A 21,968-nucleotide genomic window follows, 5' to 3' on the forward strand; every position below is an offset into this window, starting at 1 on the left:
TAATCCCAGATATTTGGAGGCTGAGGCAGGAAGATTGCAATTTGAAGGCCAGAGAGCCAGCCTGGACAATTTAGCAAAATCTTGTCTTAAAAAAAAAAAAAAAAAAAATGAGAGGCAGAAAAGACAGGGTTGTGTATCAGTGCTAAAGTACTTTCATAGAGTGTTCTAGGCTCTGGGTTCAATCCCTGGGCAAAATGTTCTCTTAATGATACTCTTAAAATTTTTTAAAATTAAAAAATATTCCTTTGTGAATCCTTTCTCAGAAGCATTGTAATTTGCAATTGATGAAGGATTCAACTTAGTGTAACTTTGTTAGGAACAAAATAGAAAGAAAAGGAACATAACGTGGCCTTTTGTTGTAGTTAAATGCTATAAAATGTTATTTCATCTGAATGTCTTCCCATTTTCCCCTCCTTCAATGAAATCAAAACATGGCTTAATTGCTGAAAATACATGAGTCATACCTTTTTTTACTGCTAATTATACGCAAGTTCAATTGAGATTAATTTGTGACTTGTTTATTATCATGTGGCTCTGGAATATCTTTTTGTTTCTTATACTGATATATTTGCACGTTCAAAAATGCATTTTTAGTGGTACCAGACTATGTTATCAGTTTACCAGTGCAATCTGTGTATGAGATGACAACAATTTAGGTCTGAACTAAAAGGGCCTTTTTTTTTCATCTTAGAAAATGTTTTTGTTTGTGCCCCACTCCTGGAACCAAAAAAGGTGGGATTTTTTTTGTTTGTTTTGTGTTTCTTTTTGTACTGGAAATTGAACTCAGGACCTTGCATTTGCCAGGCAGTTTGATTAATTTGCACTTCTCTGATGGCTAGAGAGGCTGAATATTTTTTCATATGTTTATTAGCCATTTGTACTTCTTATGAGAAGTGTCTGTTCATGTCACTTGCCCATTTCTTGACTAGGTCTTTTATTTGTTTTTATTTTTGTGTTCATTACATATTTTTGATAGTAGTCCTGTCTGAGGAGCAGTTGACAAAATTCTTTTCCCATTTTGTAGGTTGTCTTTTCACTCTACTGATTCCTTTGTCATGCACATGATGTTTGATATAATCCCATTTGTAGGACCCCTTCCCATTTGCATGAGCTTGTACCACTGAGCTACATCCCCTGCCCTTTTTTTTGTGTTTTTAGTACATGTTTGCAGTACATGACATTTGCATTCAGCTTGAGGAGTAGGTACATGTACAAATACAGGTTTAAAAAAAAAATTCCCTTCCCCTTCCCATCCACCTTGTTCCTTCCATCTCTGAATACCCTTTCCTAATTTTGTGATTACTATTCTTTTTTGTTTTTGTTTTTGTCTTTGTTTTTTGAGACAGAGTCTTGCTCTACAGTTCAGGCTGCCTCTGAGCTCACTATGTAGCTCAGGCTGGTCTCAAACTCACAACAATCTTCCTGCCTCAGCCTCCTGAGTGCTAGGATTACAGGCTTGTACCACCATGCCTGGCCTTGTTATTATTATTCTTAACTCATGTTTATGATATGTAACGTTTACATCCATTTAGTTTATTAGGTTCCTGTACATTGCATACCTTAATTCTTCTTACTTTCTCTTTCTCACCCCCAAGGTCTCTAGGACCCCTTCCCATCTGCATGAGATTTACCTCTTTGTTTCCTTCTATTCATCCTTTATTGTGCTCTTTGTACTGTGCCTTACTCAAATGAGAGATACCATATAGTATTTAATAGTGTGTATCCGATTTATTTCACTCAGGGTATTTTCCAGGTACATCCATTATCCTACAAATGTCTTAAATATCCTTCTTTATAGCTGAGTAGTAGCCAATTATGTAGCAATACCACATTTTCTTTATCCATTCATCTGTTGGTGGGTATACAGGCCACTTTCAGGATTTAGCTATTATGATTTGTGCTGCTGTAAATATTGGTATGCATGTTTCGTGGTGGTATGATGTCTATAGCTTTTAGGGGAAGATAACTAGAAGGAGAATAGCTGAGTCATATGGAATTTCTAATTTTAGTTCTTTGAGAAATTGCCATGCTGATTTCCATAATGGTCGTACCACTTCACATTCCCAATGTAGGAGGTGTCCTTTTTCACCACAGCCACGCCAGCATTCACTATTCTTTCACTTCTTGGTGACTACTATTCTTTCTGGTGCAAGATGGAATCTTAGCATTGTTTTAATTTGCACTTCTCTGATGGCTAGAGAGGCTGAATATTTTTTCATATGTTTATTAGCCATTTGTACTTCTTATGAGAAGTGTCTGTTCATGTCACTTGCCCATTTCTTGACTAGGTCTTTTATTTGTTTTTATTTTTGTGTTCATTACATATTTTTGATAGTAGTCCTGTCTGAGGAGCAGTTGACAAAATTCTTTTCCCATTTTGTAGGTTGTCTCTTCACTCTACTGATTCCTTTGTCATGCACATGATGTTTGATATAATCCCATTTGTGGTTCTTGCTGTTACTTTTTGCAATTGGGTTTCTGTTTAGAAAGTCCTTGCCTACACCTATGACTTCAAGTGTTTTACCTGTTTTATCTTCCAGGAGGTTCAGTGTTTCTGCTTTAATGTTTAGATCTTTGATTCATTTTGAATTCAGTTTAGTACATGATGAGAGACACGGATCCAGCTCCAATTTTTTGCATTAGATGTCCAGTTTTCCCAGAACCATTTGCTATCTTTCCTCCAGTGCATGCTTTTGGTTCCTTTGTTGGAGCTGAAATAGCTGAATGTGTCTGGGGATGTTTCTGTATTCTCTCACTCTCTCTCTCTTTTTTTTGGTGGTACTGGGAATTGAACTCAGGGCCTTGTGCATGCTAGGTAAGCACTCTACCACTGAGCTACATCTCCAGTTCTGTATTCTGTACTCTGTTTCATTGATCCACATGTTTGTTTGTGTTCCAGTATGATGCTGTTTTTATCACCATTGCTTTGTTGTATAGCTTGAAATCAGGTATTATGTTGCCTTCTGCTTTGTTCTTGATGCCCATGATTGCTTTTGCTATTCTGGGTCTCTTCTGGTTCCATATGAATTTTAGGATTGTTTTCTCTAGATCTGTGAAGAATATTGTTGGTATCCTCAGGAGATTTCATTGAATCTACATAATAATTTTTGGAGTATGGCTATTTTGATGATATTGGTTCTGCCTATCCAAGAGCAGGGGCCATCATTCCATTTTCTGATGTCCTCTTTAATCTCCATTTTCAAAATACTATAGTTTTTTTGATTAGGTTAATTCCTAGGTATTTAAGTTTTCTTGATGTTACTGTGAATGGTATTATTTTCATAATTTTTTTCTAAATTGAGATCATTATTGGGGTACACAAATGCTATTGGTTTTTGGGTGTTGATTTTGTATCCTGCTGCACTGATGAAGTTGGTTATTCTAAGAATTTTTTGGTGGAATTCTCTAGGTCTTCTCTAGGTCTCTAGTATCATGTCACCTGTAAACAATGCTAATTTGAGTTCTTCCTTTCCTGTATATATTCTTTTCATTTTTTATTTATTTTTTGGTACCAGGAATTGAACGCAGGACCTTGTGCTTGCCAGGCAGGCGCTGTGCTGCTGAGCTAGTTCCCTGGCCACCCTTTTAAATATTTATTTATTTATTTATTTATTTATTTATTTTTCTGTTTTTGTTTTTTAAGACAAGGTCTTCCTCTGTAGTCCAGGCTGGGCTTGAACTCACGGCAGTCCTCCTACCTTGGCCTCCTGAGTCCTGGGATTACAGGCGTGCACCACCACACCCGGCTTCCTTGCTTTTTTTTTTTTTTTGGTTTTTCTCCGGTACCGGGAACCGAACTCACGACCTTGCGCTTGCCAGGCAGGCGCTTTTGCCGCTGAGCTAAATCCCCAGCCCCCTCCTTGCTTTTTTATGGTTGGATAATATGTGACATTTCATTTATGCATTTGGTGAACACTGGGTTGCTTTTACTTCTTTTGGCTGGTGTGAATAATGCTGTTAATCCCTTAAACTGAACCAGTCTAGGCTGATTCATAGTGATATGTCCTATTTTCCTTTCACATGCTAGTAGAATTTAGCCATCAACTATTAGTGCTTTATTGGGGGGTGCTGAGGATTGAATGCAGGATCTGTATACAGAGCTACATTCCAAGCCCTTTTTAAATTTTTTGAAACAAGGTCTCTCTAAGTTGCTAAGTTGCCTGTGCTGGGCTAGAATTTGCAACTCTCCTGTCTCAGCTTCCTAAAGTTCTGGGATTATGTTACTGTGCCTGGCTGTTCTTTTCTTTTTCCTCTCCTTTCCCTCTACTCCTCTCTTTCTTTGGGAGACAGGGTCTTGTGATGTATTCTAGGCTGGCCTAGAACCTATGTAACTCCAGGCTGGCCTTGAACTCAGGGGATTCTCTGGTCTCAACTTCCAGAGTGTTGGGATTACAGGTGAACCTAAAGATGCCCACTCTTAGTGTTTTGTTCTGTGTTTTGAGACAGGGTCTTGCTATATAACTCAGGCTGGCCTTCAACTCACTATATAGTCCAAGCCGGTCTCAAACTCCTGGCATCCTCCTGCATCAGCCTCCGGAGTGCTGGGATCTTAGTGCTTTTTTTTTTGCAGGTGGTGGCTAAAATAAATAATGACAGAGTTGAGTTACTGAAATTTGGTTGCCTCTGTAGTCAGGTCCCACTGATCCCCTCCCACATCTGCTGCAGAAGTGTAGCACATTCTCTAGCTGTTTTTGTCATATTTTCCTCACCAGGAATGGGTGTTCCTCCTCCTGGGTTATGTGAAAGTGGGATGGGTTCGCGAGGTGAGGAATGGCAGACACTTTCCTCTTCAGCCTGAGAGGCAGAGTGGGGCTGAGAGGGTGGAAGAACCGCCATCACTCTGTGGGAGAGAGTTTCTCTCTCTCAATCCATTCACACCTCTAGTGAGGGAAGGCCCCAAAGTCCGGCTGCAGCTCTGAGTGTCCCGGGCTGCAGGGAGGACGAGGGACGAAAGGCAGGCTCCACCTCTGCCGTTCACCGGGCATCTAACCACTACCGTGTCTTTTCTTGGAAATGATTCACGCTACTGCTATTGAAGCTGCACTTTACATGTTTTCTTGAAACAGGAATTTGTAGGACTACACAGTGAGATCAAGGCCAGCCTGAACTACATAGCAAGAGGCTGTCTCAAAATAATCTAAAAAACAATTCGCAGGACCACAGCTTCTTGTATTATTTTGATTAGAAATTAGTTCTCAGACTCCAATCTTGGCAGAAAAGACATCTTTTACTTTTTTTGCTATACGTAAGTTGGGATTTTTTTTTTTGTTCTAAAACTTAATCTTCACCGAAATTTACCTTATTACAGGCTAAAATTGTAAAGGTTTAAAAAACATTTTTTTTCTTTTTCCAGACCTTACACATGCTGGGGAAACCTCCACTACTGAGCGACATCTCCAACCTCTAACAGTGCCTTCTGGTAAACAAACTTGTTTTTCAGGAATGTAATTTTTTTTTTCTCATTTATTTTTTCTTTTCCCTCTCCCTAGTTCCCCTTCCTGTTTGAGCATTTTCTTCAGGAATGTAATTTTGTATGTTGTTTGTAGTCACCGTTTGTTTTTAAATGTAAGCTTAAGACAATTTTATATATACCACCTGCATAGAAAATATTGTTACCTGCTACTATAAGGTAGTTTTCTGTATATGGAAAAGCTTACTTTATTTTACTTTTTTTGTCTTTTGAGATGGTTTCGTTATGCAGTTCAGGCAGGCCTTGAACTCACTATGTAGCCTGGGGCAGCCTCAAAATCACGGCGATCCTCCTGCCTCAGCCTCCCAAGTGCTGGGATTACAGGTGTGTGCCAACACACTCGGCTGGAAAAGCTTATTTTAAAATAAACTTACTTAGTCACAAAAGTGAGTCAATTCAAATAAAATAGTAATAAGATAATAATAACACAAATGGCTTGCAGATACGACCAAACTAGGCCGGCATCAGTCCAATTCCTTTGGGAAAACGGGTTCACTCCTCAGCGGAATGCAAAGTAACAGAACTATGGAGGCCGGGAAGGCCAAAATAAGCCTGGAGCGCACTCGCCACTCTACCCACCTCCCCTCTATTGGGCGCAGTGCGCAGGCGCAGCGGCGCTCCCCCTCGGGCCGCTGAGCCTCACTGCGCACGCGCGGGCGCCTGCTCGCGTGGTCCCGGGGCAACTGCGTAGCTGGCGGGGTGGGCGCGCGGAGGGTGTGGGATGGGCGCCGCCGAGGCCGACCGCTGGGCGTGGCTGCTAGTGCTCAGCTTCGTGTTTGGGTGCAATGTCCTTCGGATCCTCCTCCCGTCCTTCTCCTCCTTTGTAAGTGACTGCCCGGCCTTCCAGGGACCGACGCGGTCGGCGTGGACCGGGCGCCCTGGCCTGGCCCCGGAGGGCCAGTGCGGTTGCCGGAGCGCCTGCGTGGTCTGTTCTGTACTTTAGGGTTTAGCAAAAATTTTTATTTATGTATATTTCTGAGAGACAGAGTCTCGCGGTGTAGTCCAGGCTGGCGTGAACTGGCAGCGATCCCCCTGTCTCAGCCTCTCCAGTGCTGATTACGGACGTTCCCCACCGCGCCAGGCCTGGTGTCTTGCTTTTCTGAGATGATTCCTAGCGCCCGAAAGTTGCGAGGCTTCCCCTCTAAAATCCCTTTGCTGGATTTTCGCGGGTGGAAGACACTTGGCGACACCTGGCCAGGCTTTCACGTGCAGGATCTCCTGCGGCTTCAGGCGGGGCGAGCCGGGGCGACCTCGGTGCCTGGTCGGCAGCCTCACTCCTTCCGGTTGGCCCGGGGCCTGGGGGAGCTGAGCGCGCTTGGTGGGCCACACGCGTGCTTGGCAGGGTATCCTGGAGGCCTCGAGTCCGTTGTCGCTCGATGTCAGGGTGCAGGCACCCCCATTCTGGAGGGGTGGGGCAGGGAGAGTGTGGTGTCTGCTGTGTGCAGGGGAGCCGCGAGCACTGGGGAGCACCCTCTCTGCTTGCGTCCTGCGCTGGCAGTGACTGCCTTCCACGCGTCCGCGCGTCCGAATACAGCGAGAAGGGACTGTCATCATCGTCTCTTCCGTTACCTCCCAGAGGGAGGGTCGGACTCAGAATTGTGTAGCTGCACCAAGTCGCTCTGCCTAGTGACTGCCGAGTGGTTATTGCTTTGTGATTCTCCCAGTTCTGCCGTCCTACCTATTGCAGCACAAGTAGAGGTGGGCTGGCGAATTGCACTGGGCAGGGGAGGGTGGGGTATAGCGGAGCCCACCCTTTAGAGGGGAAGCAAGGGGCAGTCTGGCCCAGACTAAGACTTCGGAAGGAAAGCGGCCTTGCTTTTTCCTCCTAGTATAAATTGGTATCGGGGAGGTACATGTTTAAGACGAGGCAGGACTTCTGCTTCTTGCATGTTTTATTCTAACAGTATTCATGGACTCTTTTTTGCAAAGCTGTTTTAGTAACTTCCTTTGTCACTGAGATGTAATATCTGACGTTTGCAACGTAAGGACATTTACTTTGGCTCCTTTCAGTCATAATTGGCTGCTTCCAAGGCAGGGTGTTGGCAGAGGGGCCTGGCGGAGTAGGGCTGCTCAGGCCGGGGAGAACCGGAAGCAGAGAAAAGGGGGAAGCGGGGGAGGGAGATGAACCCTTCAGGCCACACCCCCAGCGCCCTCCTCTTTAGACCAGACCGCGCCTCCTAAGAGGGAGTCAGTGCAGCCCCCACAACTCAATCAGGTTCCAGAAGCCCCACCTCTAAGCACGTGGCGCTCTCGGACAGCTAAATGTAAACCATAACAATCGTAACAGTTTTTTTTTTTTTTTTTTTTTCCCGGTACCTGGAATCGAACTCACGACCTTGCGCTTGCCAGGCAGGCGCTGTGCTGCTGAGCTAAATCCCCAGCCCCCATCGTAACAGTTTTTAAGTGTGCAGTTTGGTGGCGTACCTCCAGTGGAGGTACATTGTTGTGCAACCTATCACCATCCCAGAACGTTTTCATCTTCCCCGTGAAAGACTCTGTGCCCCTTACACGAGTCCCATTCCTCCCTCCTCCAGTCCTGACAGCCACCAGACTCGTTCGGGTGGAATCACACCTTGTTCTTTTAGTATGGTATCTTTAGGGTTTGTTTTCGTTGTAGCATAGGTCAGATTTCCTTCTTTTCCTCCCTACTGAGGTCAGAGCCAGAAGCACTCTACTACTGAGCTGCATCCTCACCCCCCACCCGCGTTTTGGGGACAGAGCCTTCCTAAGTTGCCCAGACTGCTCTTGAACTTGCTATCCTCCTGCCTCAGCCTCCCAGAGTGCTGGGATTTACAGTCCTGTGCCACCACGTCTGGCTTGAGGTCCACTTTCTACCCAGTGAAATGACTGCCTTAAAAAGTCCTTGCCATCTGCCCTGTGTGGCCCTCTGGCACTCTCACCGGGCCTCCCTCTGTGGGAAGACGCTCCTGCCTGGGCTCTGACCCTTGCCGTGGTGCCCCCTTCACCGTGCTCTGCACCCCGCCTTGCTCCACCAGTCTCTCGTGGGCCTGCGTCCTCGGGAAGGGCAGAGGATGCAGGGTCCATGTCACTGGAATGAAAGCTCCATGGTGGAAGCTCCATGGTTTCATTTTATTATTCCAGGTGCATGGTTACAGTGAAAGGCACATACCTGTCCGGCAGTGATCCACAGACATTTGTGAAGGGAAATGTACCTTGGACTGGAATTCAAATAGCAGGCACAGTTGCGTGTGGTGGCGCACGCCTGTAATCCCATCACTTGGGAGGCTGAGGCAGGAGGATCACTGTGAGTTTGAGGCCAGCCTGAACTACATAGCAAGACCCTGTCGCAAAAAAAAGAAGGAAATACCAGGGACGTCTTGGGCTTCTTGGTGTCATCGGGAGCAGGAAGAGAGAGGCACAGAGCCCCTCCTTGGGGCCGAGAGGGAGAGGGCTGCTCATTTGTCCAGTGGAGGGTGGCTGGAGCCATCTCAAAAGCAGTGGCATGGGGAGTCACCTGAAAGGACACCTGGTCTCCAGGTGGGGCTGGCTGGAATGACAAAGAATCAAGCTCTAACTGCTAGGTGCTTGGAGCAGAGCGTTTCTCAGGGGACCTTATGAGTGGCACTGCTCTTGGGACACCCAGCCAGGACAGGGTGTCCGCCCCAGGGGCCAGCTCCGGTCCTGCAGAGTTTGAGGCGCAGCTGGCGGGGTCAGTGTGGGGCTGCTCTCAGTGTGCCCGGTGGCAGCCTGAGCCACGCAAGTCCCAGAGTGGTCAGCCCGGCCGGGCTTCCAGCCTGCCAGAATACGAGCAGGAGCCGCTTCCCCATGTCGCCACGTCCCTGGTCCCCCGCATGGTCAGGGTTCACTGCACTCCTCAGTCAGGGCCCAGACCGCGGGGCGCAGGGGACACCACTCCACCGTGGGCGACGACACTCACCACCCGGCTCCCTCTGCAGATGTCCCGGGTGCTGCAGAAGGACGCAGAGCAGGAGGCGCAGATGCGGGCTGAGATCCAGGACATGAAGCAGGAGCTGGCCACGGTCAACATGATGGACGAGTTCGCCAGATACGCCCGCCTGGAGAGGAAGATCAACAAGATGACGGACAAGCTCAAGACGCACGGTACCGCCGGGCTGGGCGCGCTCTGCTGCTCAGGCTCCTGTGTGTTGCTGGCATTTGAGCTGTCCAGAGCAATCCCACTCCCCTGCTTCCGTTCTCACAGTGTGGCTGGGGAACCTGTTTTCTAAAGGCAGAAACATCCAGGGATCCTCTCAGGTTTCCTTCAGAGCCAGCTTGTCATTGCAGGCTTTCTTCTTTTCAGATTCAGCACTTTTCCTTTCTTTCTTTTTGTTTTATTTTGTTTTTTAAGCCAGGGTCTTGCTATATAATCCAGCCTGGCCTTGAACTCACTATGTAGCCTAGGCTGGCCTCAAACTTCTGGCAATCCTCCTGCCTCAGCATCCTGAGTGGGGATCACAGTTGTGCACCACCGTGTGTGGTTCAAATTCAGCACTTTTTCAGGGAAGCCCAGAAATGATGTCATAGTGGGTTCCCAGGGCCTCCTACCGTCTCTGGACAGTACCCTCCCAACCCTCCCTCACGACGTCTTCTAGGTGCTGTCCCTTTGTGAAGAGCGAGGATCACGGGTGGGGACCTGTCCAGCCCAGGGCTGCCTGGACTCGTGAACGCCTGGGCATCACGGGCTGGGTGGAAATAGGGCCGAAAACTCAGTTCTGTTGATACGTGCCATCTACATTGTAGGAAGAATCTCTGATTTTGATGAGAAATGTTAAAGATTTTCAGAATTAAAGCTCTTTAGATCTCACTATTTGGTGGGTTCTCTTTTAAACAGTGCCAGATCAGGTGGTGGGTGACTTTTAAAAAGCTCCATTTTATATTTTCTAAACTGGGTGGTTGTCACGTTTGTGATTTGAAAGAATCTCTTAAGGGGAGGCAGCATTTCAGTGTGCGTAGGTATTTCCTCAGTTCGGGGCACTGACACGCTGTCTCTCCGTTTTTCCTTTCAGTGAAAGCGCGGACGGCCCAGTTAGCCAAGATAAAGTGGGTTATAAGTGTGGCTTTCTACATCCTGCAGGTGCGTGTGCTGCCGCGGCTGGGGCTGCTGGCCTCGGGACCAGCGGCCTGGGGCTGGGGTCCTGCTGGCCTGTAACCTGGGCGTCCGGCGCTGAGTTCTGTGTGTGCCTCCCCGTCGCGCCCTTCATCTCCCGCCTGCCCTGCCTGTTTCCCTCTCCGCTTCCTTCCTGGGGCTGGGGACGGAGCCGGGCCCTCGTGGGTGCTGTCCGTGCCCTTCCCACCGTGCCCGCCCAGCCCAGCCCTGTGAGTTCTGAGTGACATGCCAGGGGACCCCTGCTCTTGGTCAGAGTTGGGGAAGACTGGGACTCTGGCACACAGGCGCTGAAGTAACTTCTTGGAGCTCCTTCCTCTTGCCTTGCTGGAGTGCAGTCGGGCCGGGGCGTGTGCTGAGCGCTCCCGGGGACGCCGGCCGGTCCCTGTGCGACTGGCAGGGGGCTTTTGCTTACCGCGAGTGTCTTCGCAGGCTGCCTTGATGATCTCGCTCATCTGGAAGTACTATTCTGTCCCAGTGGCTGTGGTGCCAAGCAAATGGATAACCCCGCTAGACCGCCTGGTGGCCTTTCCTACCCGAGTGGCAGGTAAGAACTTTCTGGAAAACTCGGAGGCTGTGGACAGGCTGAGGGAGAGGGCTGTGACGGAAGGTGAGTCCCCTGCCGTCCTCACAGCCTGTGTGTAGAGCTGTGCTTTGAGCCCCCTTCCAGAGGGTCCTGGAGAAGCTGCGTGGCTTGTCAGGTCACCCCTGCACTCCGCTTCGGGAACCCACGGTCACGCCTGGCTTGCGAGTGTCCTGGGGCCTCCACCTCTAGTTCCAGTCTGGATGCGGTCAGCCTTTCTGCAGCGCTTGCTGCTGTCTGCTGTGTTTTATTGCTGAAAGGTGCCCTTGTGGATGTGAGACGCGTCCACATCTTTGTAGATTGAGTAGAAACATAGGAAAACTTTTTTAAGAGGTTCATTAGTTACGGAAAACTCCTCTTAATGCTATGGTTTATTTTTTCCAGTCCTTTTTTTTCATTTGATACAGTTAAGGCTATCTGGCACAGACCACCTTATACTTCTTTTTAACTTTATATTATTATACCACCTTTTTTGTTTGAGGAGAGTGAGACAGGGTCTCATGATGCAGCTCAGACTGGCCTCTGTCTTACCGCGTAGCCCAGGCCCAAGTGCAGACGCACGATCCTCCTGTCTCATCCTCCTGAGTGCTGGGATTATAGATGTGCACCACCCCGGTCAGCTTGTGTGCTTTATATTGAAGGCTCATTCCCTTGAATCTTACTCTGTTCGGGCCTCTGTAAGGAACTGTCCTGGGCTGTGTCACCTACCAGCAGCATACATAACCCTTCTCATGTCAGCAGTTTCTCAGAGGCTGGGAAGGGCACGACCAACGTGCGAGCAGATTGAGTGTTCATGGACAGCCCCTTCTCACTGGGTCCAGCGAAGTGGGAGGGCGGGAGAGCATCGTCCCCTCGCAGAAGGCCTGCTGCTGGCATGGCCACTTCCCATAGGGCCTCCTCACACTGTCACCGTGCAGCTGGGATTTCAGCATAGGAGCTGGGGTGGATTCAGACACAAGCTGATCTGGTAGCGCATCCATTAGCCTCTTTGCCGAAGAATTTTTAGATCTAGTCCTCTTTGGGATGTTGGGATGTCATAGTTATTGGCTTTTTGAGACAGGGTCTTGCTGTGTAGTGCAGGCTGGCCTCAAACTCATGGTGATCTTACTGCCTCAGCCTCCTGAGTGCTGGGATGACAGGCATGCGGCAGCACGCCCGGCTATTTTCCTGTTAAAGGGCACCGATTTCGGTCCTGATGCTGAGCTGTGGAAGCCAGTGGTGTGGCGCATGGCCCTGTCGGTCAGTCTGTGATTGTGATTTGGGACTCTGCTGCAGGAGAAACTCCGTCTCAGGAGAAATGGCTACTCCCAGGACTCCAGAGTCAACCGTGTCCCCTGCTCCTACCCTGCTCTTTTTCTTCCCTGGCACAGCCAGCCAGGCAGGGTGCCTTCCCCGTGTCCTGGAGGCCTCTGGCCACTCCAAAGCTGTTCTGGACAGGGCTGCTCATGCTCTTGGTTATTAGCAGGCTGAGCGAGGCCCACGTGGGTCAGCGCTGCTTTATGTAAACTGCTGTTTGAGAAAAGAAAAAGAAATCATCCCACAGGGTGTGGTGCAGCGTGTTCTGCGCAGCCCCGGGCGTCCAGGTCTGACGGATCTGGACCCACAGATCTTTAGTTTTTATTTGCCCGGCACTCCTCAGCAGGAACGAAATCCTCTTAGATCCTGTAAGTTAAAGAAATAGAGGCAGGACGGTGGGAAGGAGCCCTGGCTGCATCGCTCACGTCTGCGCTTCGCTTTTTTCAGGTGGCGTTGGAATCACCTGTTGGATTTTGGTCTGTAACAAAGTGGTGGCTATCGTACTCCATCCTTTCAGCTGAAAAGGAAAGTGAATCCGGGTACGAGACCTTCACAATGGTTTTCTCTTGGGTTAAAAACCCAGTTGGCACTTTTTTTAAACAAAAGTATGCAGGCTCGTTTTTCTGTTCGTTTGTTCTTGTAATTTATGTGAGATTCTCACAAGAATTAACATTTTCTATACCTGTCATGGGGCCAGAAAGCCTCGCTTATGACATGCGTGTACTGACCAGCATCACGCCAGGTTTGTAATAAATGTGAAACCTCGTATGGAGTTTACATGCTGATTGGCACTGTTGGTGTATTTTGATCTCAACTGGAAAGTCAAAATTTTCTACAAGACAATGCTATTTTTAGTTCAGTTTAGAAAGTAACAATTTTAATACCACTGTAGTCTTACCTTGCTCTGAAACTTAGTGAATTTAATGCTTGATGCTTTTTGTTGCAAGAACTTTGTCCAGGACCGGTTGGTTGTTGGGTACGCGACACGAGCTCAGGCTCCTTGGTGTGACCCGCTGCGGCTTCCAGCCAGAACAGCTGGTTTGGTGCTTGTCCTTTTTGGTTCTTGTGCCTCCCAGAACCAGTTAATGATCAGGACCAAGGTACTACCGTACTAGAATTTGACAGTTTGTTTTTTAATCTCACATAGTTCATCTGGAAGAACAACACTAATGGGCATCGTTTGTGCTTTCTTTTCTGTTTAAAATGTCGTCTGCTAGACAAGCATTTGTATAGTGTGTGCTATTTACTTGTTTGAAGGTATTAATTTTTCCTTACAATGTTTTATGAACACACTTATAAGACCATGTTTTGTGCTCAGATGGTGTTTTGTATTTCAGCCATTTCAAATGAAGTGTACTTTATAAGCATTTACTGTTTGTGGTCTATAGAAAAAAGCAAAGTGGAAGGTCTGATTAAATTCACCCGAACTGATACTTGTTTGGGCTGTAAGTATAATTCTGCTAAACTTATTTTCTGAAGCACTTTTTCTAATTAAAGTGTTTGCAGGCGCTTGTGTGACTTCTTTCCAGCCGCCTACCTGCTGCGGGCAGCCTGTCCCTGACGCGGGCTCTTGGCCTTCGCTCAGCAAGGCTGAGCTGGTCACTGGTCTCGGAAAGCTTGTGTTTGTGCTCTGCGCTCCCTAGTGTTCAGTGAGGAGCTCGTTATTATCCACACCCCCCTCCCCCCCACACACACACTGGGACACAAGCTGCGGGCCTGTCGTTCAACGTCAGACTGAAGCCCCAGGCTGGGTTTGGTCCCCGTATCTGATTCGGACTCAGCCTGCTGAGCTCTGCCAGCCGATTCAGGACTCAGAGCGTGAGCACCGCAGAATTAATAGCAGGCCCCAGCCGCCGGGCTCTTGGGCCTCCTCATTCCCCAGGGGACACCGTGGCCAGAGGAGGAGAAGCCACCCAGGGAGAAGAGGAGCTCGGGTCCCTGCATGGAGTCAGCACCCAGCTTCTTTCCTGCTGCGCTGTCATGCACCCTGGGTGCTCCCTGGGACAGTGCAGCCCTGCCCGAACCCCTGTTCTCCCGGCGTGGTGGCAGGAGCTGTGACACACCTCCCTGGGGTGGAGGGAGACGTGTAGCTTCTTTTCATGTTAGTAGTCTGTGACAATTAAGTAGGGAAATACAACTGTCCTTTATGAGTCACATTGTGCCTTTAAAAAATTGTATTTGTTTAAAAATAGATAATAAGCTGGGCATGGTGGGGCATGCCTGTAATCCCAGCACTCAGGAGGCTGAGGCAGGAGGATCTGTTGCAAGTTCGAGGCCAGTCTGGGCTACAAAGTGAGCTCCAGGCCAACCTGATTTAAAAAGATACAGGAAGGGGTACAGAAAGTATAACTTCTGGGCAGGGCGTGGTGACGCACACCTGTAATCCCAGCACTTGGGAGGCTGAGACAGGAGGATTGGAGGGAGTTAGAGGCCAGCCTGGGCTACAGAGTTCAGGGCCAGCCCGGACTGCATGGCGAGACCCTGTCTCAAAAAACACCAGAAAGAAAAAAAGAAAGTGTGACTTCTGACCCCAGCTGTCCTGTCACCAAGTTCCCAGTTTGCCACTGTTGGCAGTTTGTTATAACTCTTCCACTGTCCATGGGTTTATGAATGTTGATTTATGTGCTTTTAAAATAGGCTTTTGAAAACTTTTTTAAAAATGAAATGATTTTTCGTGGTCCTTATCTGCAGTACGTGGTGACTGCCTTTGCTGCATGGAATTGGGGGCATGTGCAAAACACAGCTTTGTTCTTTCTCCCTCTCCTCCAGCTCTTAGTCCTCTTCCCATTTGCAAAATTGTAACCGCTTCTTTTTTAAATTATAAAAGTAAAACTGGGAGCCGGGGATTTAGCTCAGCAGCATAGCGCCTGCCTGGCAAGCTCAAGGTCATGAGTTCGATTCCCGGTACCGGAAAAAACAAACAAACAAACAGTAAAACCGGAAACATGAAAGTCCTTCTTCTTTTTCAAGCCTTAACTTGGCAAGTACAGAAGAGGAGCAAGAAGGCGTGGCATCCGCTGCTGCCCGGCTGGGTCTGGCACCAGTGTCTCTGCACTTTGCTTCTCTGTGTGCAGGGTGCGTCGTGCTGAGGACAGCCGAGGTTCATGATTTTACAATGTATAAATGTGTGAAGATAGGTGCACACATGTATCATGTTTATTAAAATGATATTTTAAAAGCATAAGAACAGACATTTGATGTAAAATACACATAACCTAGTACTCTTTCATCCAGTCCTGTCATAAGCATATGGTCCACTAACCAATTTTTTTTGTTTTTTTGAGACAGTGTAGTCTAGGCTGGCCTGGAACTCACTGTGTAGCTCAGGCTGGCCTGGAATTTACGGCAATCCTCCTGCCTCAGCCTCCCAAGTGCTGGGATTAGAGGTGTGCGCCTCCAGGCCTGGCATCTTTTTTTCTTTTTCCTTTTGGTACAGGGTCTTACTGTGTAGTTCAGATTTGCTTTGAGCTCACTGGCCTCCAAGTTGAGGTGCCCCTCCTGCCTTAGCCTCCTGAGTGCTGGGATTACCTGTGTGTGCCAGGGTTCTGGCTTTCCTTTTCCTTTTGATTTTTTTTTTTTTTGGTACTGGGGATCGAACTCAGGACCTTGCGCTTGGCAGGCAGGTGCTTGTGCTGCTGAGCTATATCCCCAGCCCTTTCCTTTTCCTTTTAATTTTTAATTTTACTATGTGTTTGTGACCCATAATTCTGTGGCCCGTGGGGCGTGGTATCCACGTACACAGCACATCATCACCTTGACCTCCACCGCCCGCTAGCCCTGCCCTCCCTGTCTTTCCGAGCTTCTGGTCCCCAGTCTGCCTCCCCGTTCCCCTCATCGCACTCCTTTTTCCCTGAAGTTGCTTGTATTTTGGGTTTCTCATGTGTCGTTTGTAGGAAAATGGATGCACCTTGAGACCTTGGCGTTCAGCAAAGTCAGAGGGCTAAGTGCTGGGCGGTTTCTCCGGGGCTCCTCCCACCACCAGGAGGGACAGTGCTTAGGACCCTCCCTGGCCTGGTGGCCTCTGGTCCCGCTGCCGTCCTCAGAGCATGGGGGTGCGGCTGAGAAGCGACCCGTTGAACACCAGACCCCTGGCCTGCGGAGGGACGGTGACTTCTGTTCCTTACCCTCCTTGCCTGACCTCTGACGTGACGTCCATGTGACCCGGGAGCCAGACGATTTTCCGCTGCCTCTTGGGGTCTGTGCTTGTGGCTTTGGTTGCCAGTGGTTCAGGGTGCTGATTTTTGGTAAGGAAAGATTATCTTTGGGTGCCTAAGCCCCGTGAGCAGCCCACTCTCTGTTAGCTGGGCTTTCTCCTCCCCTTCCCAGCTGATGCCAGAGTCCTACGGTGGCTTCATGCCAGGGCCACGGACGCCTCTCACTGCAGTGTGTTCTGCACAGTTGCAGTGTCGCCGTGCACAGCGCGGGAGGATCTGCTGGCGCATGTTGTCCCATGCGGCTGTCTGCGGAGCCTTGCAGTGGCCTTGCGGCCGGGCCATGCTTCTGTCATGTGAGGCGGGCCTTCTCCGTCAGTGTCAGCTCTCAGCACCGCTTCTCACTGAGCCCGGGCAGAAAGCCAGTGAGGTTGGGTCTTTTTTTCCTTTATGTTTGCTAAACTCCCAGGCTGGCCTCGAACTCCCAGTGATCTCCGGCCTTAGCCTTCTGAATGCTGAGACTACAAGGGTGGACCACCATACCCTGTGTCTTGTAAAAAAAAAAATTCTTTTTATTAAATGTTGGGAGGGATAAAAGAATACTAAAATAGATGTTTTATATAATAATATGATATAATGCTAATATTTCCCACTCAGAAGGCTGAGGCAGGAGGGTCACAGCAAATTCAAGGCCAGCCTGAACTAGATAGACCCTATCTTAAAAAACCAAAAATATAAAATAGAATAAAATAGAGGGACACAACCAGAGCCAGTGGCCAAGTCCAGCCAGCCCTCTTACACAGACAACCAGACCACATACGTATGTACAGTCTCTGGCTCTTTGCAGCATGTCATGGTGGAGATGAGCAGTTGTGACAGACTGTACCTCATAGGCTTAAAATATTTACTGTCTGGTCTTTTCCAGAAAACATTTGCTGATCCGTGCCTGGGAATTTCCCTCTGTGAGATTCTCTCCCTTTTTTTTTTTTTTTTTTTTTTGTCTTTTTGAGACAGGGTCTCGCTATGCAGTTCAGGCTGGCCTTGAGCTCACTTTATACCCCAGGCTGGTTGCAAACTCGCAGCGATCCTCCTGCCTCAGCCTCTCCGAGTGCTGGGATTACAGGTGTGCGCCACCACACCTGGCCCTCTGTGAGATTCTGATGGTGGCAAACTTTGACGTTTTGTTTTATTAATTAATTAATTTATTTAGAGATAGGATCTCACTGTCTCACTGCAGTTCAGGCTGGCCTTGGCCTTGCTGTGTAGCCCAGGCTGGCCTGGAACTTGCTGTGATCCTGCTGCTTCAGCCTCCTGAGTGCTGGGATCCCTGCCAACTTTTTGTTTTCTTGAAAATGTGTTTCTGTTTTGTTCGTATGCAGTAGTTCTGGAGGGTTGACAGTTGTGGGATAACGGCTGTTTTGTCGGTGTATTGGCGAACCTCCCCCGGTTTTCTGGATTTCCCATCGTTGCTGCTTGGAAGCCCCGTTGTTCCTCTGAGGGTGGACTCTCTTCTTTATGTTCTTTTTGTGAGTCTGTATTTGGGGTACACAGTGATTACTCTCATGGGGAGCTGATGCATGTGTATTGCACGGCGTAGTTCCTTTTATTCCCCCTTTTTGTGGTACTGGGAATTGAAACTGCCTTTGGCGCCCTGCAGCCCCATCGTGCTCTAGCTGCGCAGTGTGAATTGGTGAGTTTCTTTGCGTTTCAGCTTCTGTTGTGCTTGGAAGTCACTGGGCTTTCTGGATGGTCTCTTGTCAGCTCCGGAAGGCTTTCCATCTTTCTCGTAGATCTGAGCCCTGCTCTGTTTCCCCCACTGTTTTTTTTTTTTTTAAACGTGGGTACTGGGAATCGAACTCATGACCTTGAACTTTGCCAGCCAGGCACTTGTTCCCACTTTCTTTGGAAACTGAGTACATACACAGTACCTTTCATGCTAATCTGCATGACATTCTCCCTGTCTCTCTGCACTTTAATATTGATATATTCTTCAGACTTGTATCTTTTTCCTCTCTTCATTCTAGTCTCATTTATGATATGTTTTATGACTGAGTTAATTTGATTGTTTATTTTTAAAATTTTTTTTCTTTTGGTACTGGAATTCAAATTCAGGACCTTGCGCTTGCCAGGCAGGCGCCGTGCCAGTGAGCCATATCCCTGTTTGATTGAGTTAATTTGAATTATTACATGTCTTCTGAGTTGTCAGATGCTTGGTCATTTACTGTAGAACATTTTATGTTTTCAAACTCTTACTTCTTTAAACTCTTACAGATGTTAATAAAGTACTCTGTCTGTTATATTGGAAATATTAGTTCTGTTGGTTCTCTGGCACCATGTCTTTGGTCTGTGTGTTTGTTTTGGTTTATTTTTAAAACTATCTGTGGGGGTTTCTAGAGGCCTGGGTAGAGACTTGCATTTCTGCTGCCTTGGCCTATGACTGCACCTCTTCAGATCTCACTTTCAGGTTCTGCGGACACCGGAGATCCAGCTTCAGGCTGTCCAACCAGGTGAGGACTGACTTTGGCCCCAAAGCCTCAGGGTTTTGTGCAGACTGGTTTGTAATTCACTGAGGCTGGAGACCCTTGTGGGGCGGGGAGGGTGTCCCCTGTTGGGTGGGAAAGGACCTCCTACTTGGGCTGAGTTTTTTCTCTGGTTTGCAAATGGCCTTTAGGCCAGTGATGGTGAAACTTTTAGAGTCCAAATGCCCAAAGTGCAACTCGGAACTCACGCACTTATCCCAGAGCGCCAACACAGCAATTAGACCTGAGGGCCCGGCTGCTGCGGCTGTGCCGAGACCTCTGCGTGCCCGTGCGGCATGCGTGCCCTAGGTTGGCCGGCACTGCTTTAGATGACAGGTGGGTTCAGAGCTTTGCTCGCCTCCCTCCCTGGATGCTTTGGCCGCTGACCACCTGGCTCAAGAGCATGTTTTGCAACAGAGAGATCTTTTGCAAAGGCGGAGGGGACTAAGAAACGGGAAGGAGAGAGAAGGGGCTGTAGAAAGACTGAAGGCGTGTCATGCACGGACCGAGTCCCCACGGGGAACGTCGTCATTCTGTACGGCAAGCATGGGCCGCGTTAAAAAAAATTAAGCTCGTTTTTCCCTACCATCTTGTTCCCTGTCACCATATCCGGGCTCAGAGTTTACCAGCCACGCAAAGTACAGATAATTTAAAGAGCAAAATAAAAAATGGTAGGAAACAGGGAGATGGCTCTTTTGCGAATGGGAAGGGGACCACGAAATGGGGGAGGGGAGAAAAGCGGAAGTAAAAAGAATGTGTTGCTACAGAGAGGTGCTCATTGTGTGCTGCAAACGTGGGCTGACAGAAATAAAAATCGAAGGAAAAGAACCCCTTTCAGAGTTCGTGCAATATTCTTGGCCTTTTGTGTTTTACAGCAAGCCACAGTACTTTCCTACCAGACCCTGGGAGATACGTTTTTAGTTTAAAGTCATTTCCCCTTGGTTATAAAGTTATGTTCACTGTAGAAAGCATAGGAGAAAGCCAGACTAGAAAACACTAAAATTTAAAAATTGGCCACAGTCTCATGCCTCAGAGGTAAGAGTTAGCATCCTGGTATACATGACTTAACTTTCCCTAAGTACTGAGTTAGTTTGGTGAGGAAGCATGTCTGCGTAGCCCTGATTGAGCATTAGGATGTATGCTTTTATTGTGGGGACGTGTAGGATTGAGAAAACCCCTAGCTCATAGGAAGCGGGGACAGACGCTGAACTGTCACTCAGGACGTCATTCCAAGAGTGGTTTTGGCAAACGTCTCTGGAATTCAGGCAACTTGGTCATTCCCCATTCCTCATGAGCCTCTGGGACCTCCAACTCCCCTCCCTCCGTTTCTGTCTTTCCCACTCCCGAATCTCACATTTTATGCCAGTTGTAGCATCTGTCCCATCTTTGGTTTTAAGTGCAATTATCTTCCCACCTTGACTTCCACTGCCTTTTAAAAATGTATTTCACTAAAGTGTGTTAATACCACACACCAAGCTGCAGACACCCTTAGCTACGCTACCGTGTATCCTGTCCTCGTTCACGACCATGGTGGTGCAGAGGAGGAGAGATTACCTCGAGTCCACGTCGTGTACCTTCCAAGAAGGCCCAGGGGGCTGTGTTTTCTCAAGACCCCTCAGTGTGGGAGTCTCAGGAAAAAGCTTTGTGGCTTTTTACTGACAGAACCAGGAAGTGAGATAAAGGACAGAAGGAGGACACCTGTGCAGGAATTCACGCGGTGCAGGGAAAGGCCCGGGTAGTCGGCAGTGGGGAGGGAGAGAACATGGCTGAAGCTGCCCTATCTGAGGATGAGCTGCGGGCGATCCTGCTTGCCTGTTGCCCCTGCAGGTGTTGATCTATAACCACCCATTCCGTGAAGCCTGGGCCGGTGCTGCGGGGCTTCCCTCCATTTCAGCGGTCATGTCAGTCACTCCTCGGCCAGAGTCTCCCCCAAAGGTCTGGATTATAAATGACCTCTGTGACTAAGTGACGGGAAGGTCAGCAGCGGTGGTCTCCAAGCCGACCCTTGCGGTCCCAACTGAAAATACTCTGCGAGTAATAAATACATTCATTAGGACTGAGCAGCTCGCCTGAGTGAACACTACATTTTTTTTTTTGTTTAGAACAAGGTGAAGTGAAAAAAGGTCAAGTCACACTGTGCAATAAAGCTCAATACCGAATCTAGGGCTGGGGATATAGCTCGGTGGCACAAGTGCCTGCCTGGCAAGTGCAAGGTCCTGAGTTCGATCCCCGGTACCAAAAAATAAAAAATAAAAACAAATAAAAAAATAAAAGCCAGAAATACCGAATCTTACGTGTGTCCGCGAGGAAAGACACAAGGACAGTATATGCGATATGAGATAAATCCTCAAGATTTATCTTCATAAAACCAAGCTCGGCAACCGGTGCGCGTGTTTTCCCATAGAAGAGTGGCTCGTCCTGCTCTCGCTCCGAGCTGCGTCCCTCCCGCCGGCGCGACCTTTACCTGGAGAAGACGCGTGTGTCCACGGGCCCCACTGAATACTAAGGCCGTCGGATACACAAACGGGTCTTACAGAAACATCAAATAACGGACGTGGCTCACTTTTAGAAAAAGGATGCAAATTTGTATTTAAAGTGTCATCGCGGGCTGGAATCCAGCAGGTTTAGAAACTGGGTTTCCCCGAAGTCTCACGGGACTGCTCGAGCACGCCCGGCACCCTCGGCCCGCGACCCCCGCGGAAGCAGCAGGCTGGCGGCCGAGGTGCGCGGAGAGACCGGTTATGTTTAAACGGCTCTTTTTCCTTCCGGGGGAGACGGCGACCGCGCGGAGCTGCCCACGGTGGCCTTGGAGTCCCCGAAGGCGTTGCTGGCCGAGGCCCGGCCCGGGGCGGGCGCGGGCGCC

At 48.5% G+C, this 21,968-nt stretch overlaps 2 protein-coding genes across 4 annotated transcripts in view; one reads left to right on the forward strand and one right to left on the reverse strand.

Moving 5' to 3' along the window:
- Window positions 1–6,086: 6,086 nt before the first annotated feature.
- Wrb (tryptophan rich basic protein) lies at window positions 6,087–13,944 on the forward strand. Its single transcript, XM_005375768.2, has 5 exons — window positions 6,087–6,293; window positions 9,388–9,553; window positions 10,459–10,526; window positions 10,989–11,103; window positions 12,883–13,944. The coding sequence occupies exons 1-5, from the start codon at window positions 6,192–6,194 to the stop codon at window positions 12,954–12,956; spliced, it is 525 nt and encodes a 174-aa protein (XP_005375825.1). The 5' UTR covers window positions 6,087–6,191; the 3' UTR covers window positions 12,957–13,944.
- A 7,724-nt stretch (window positions 13,945–21,668) lies between these two features.
- The window catches only part of Lca5l (Leber congenital amaurosis 5-like), a gene marked incomplete in the record, with an annotated part of 44,249 nt that continues 43,949 nt past the window's right edge, over window positions 21,669–21,968 (reverse strand). For all 3 annotated transcript variants that reach the window (XM_013504865.1, XM_013504856.1, XM_013504861.1), the window contains 1 exon segment: window positions 21,669–21,968. In XM_013504865.1, the coding sequence (XP_013360319.1) occupies window positions 21,851–21,968 (118 nt within the window).

The sequence above is a fragment of the Chinchilla lanigera genome, unplaced genomic scaffold, assembly GCF_000276665.1.
Source record: "Chinchilla lanigera isolate Chin_1 unplaced genomic scaffold, ChiLan1.0 scaffold00006, whole genome shotgun sequence".
Lineage (NCBI taxonomy): Eukaryota > Metazoa > Chordata > Mammalia > Rodentia > Chinchillidae > Chinchilla > Chinchilla lanigera.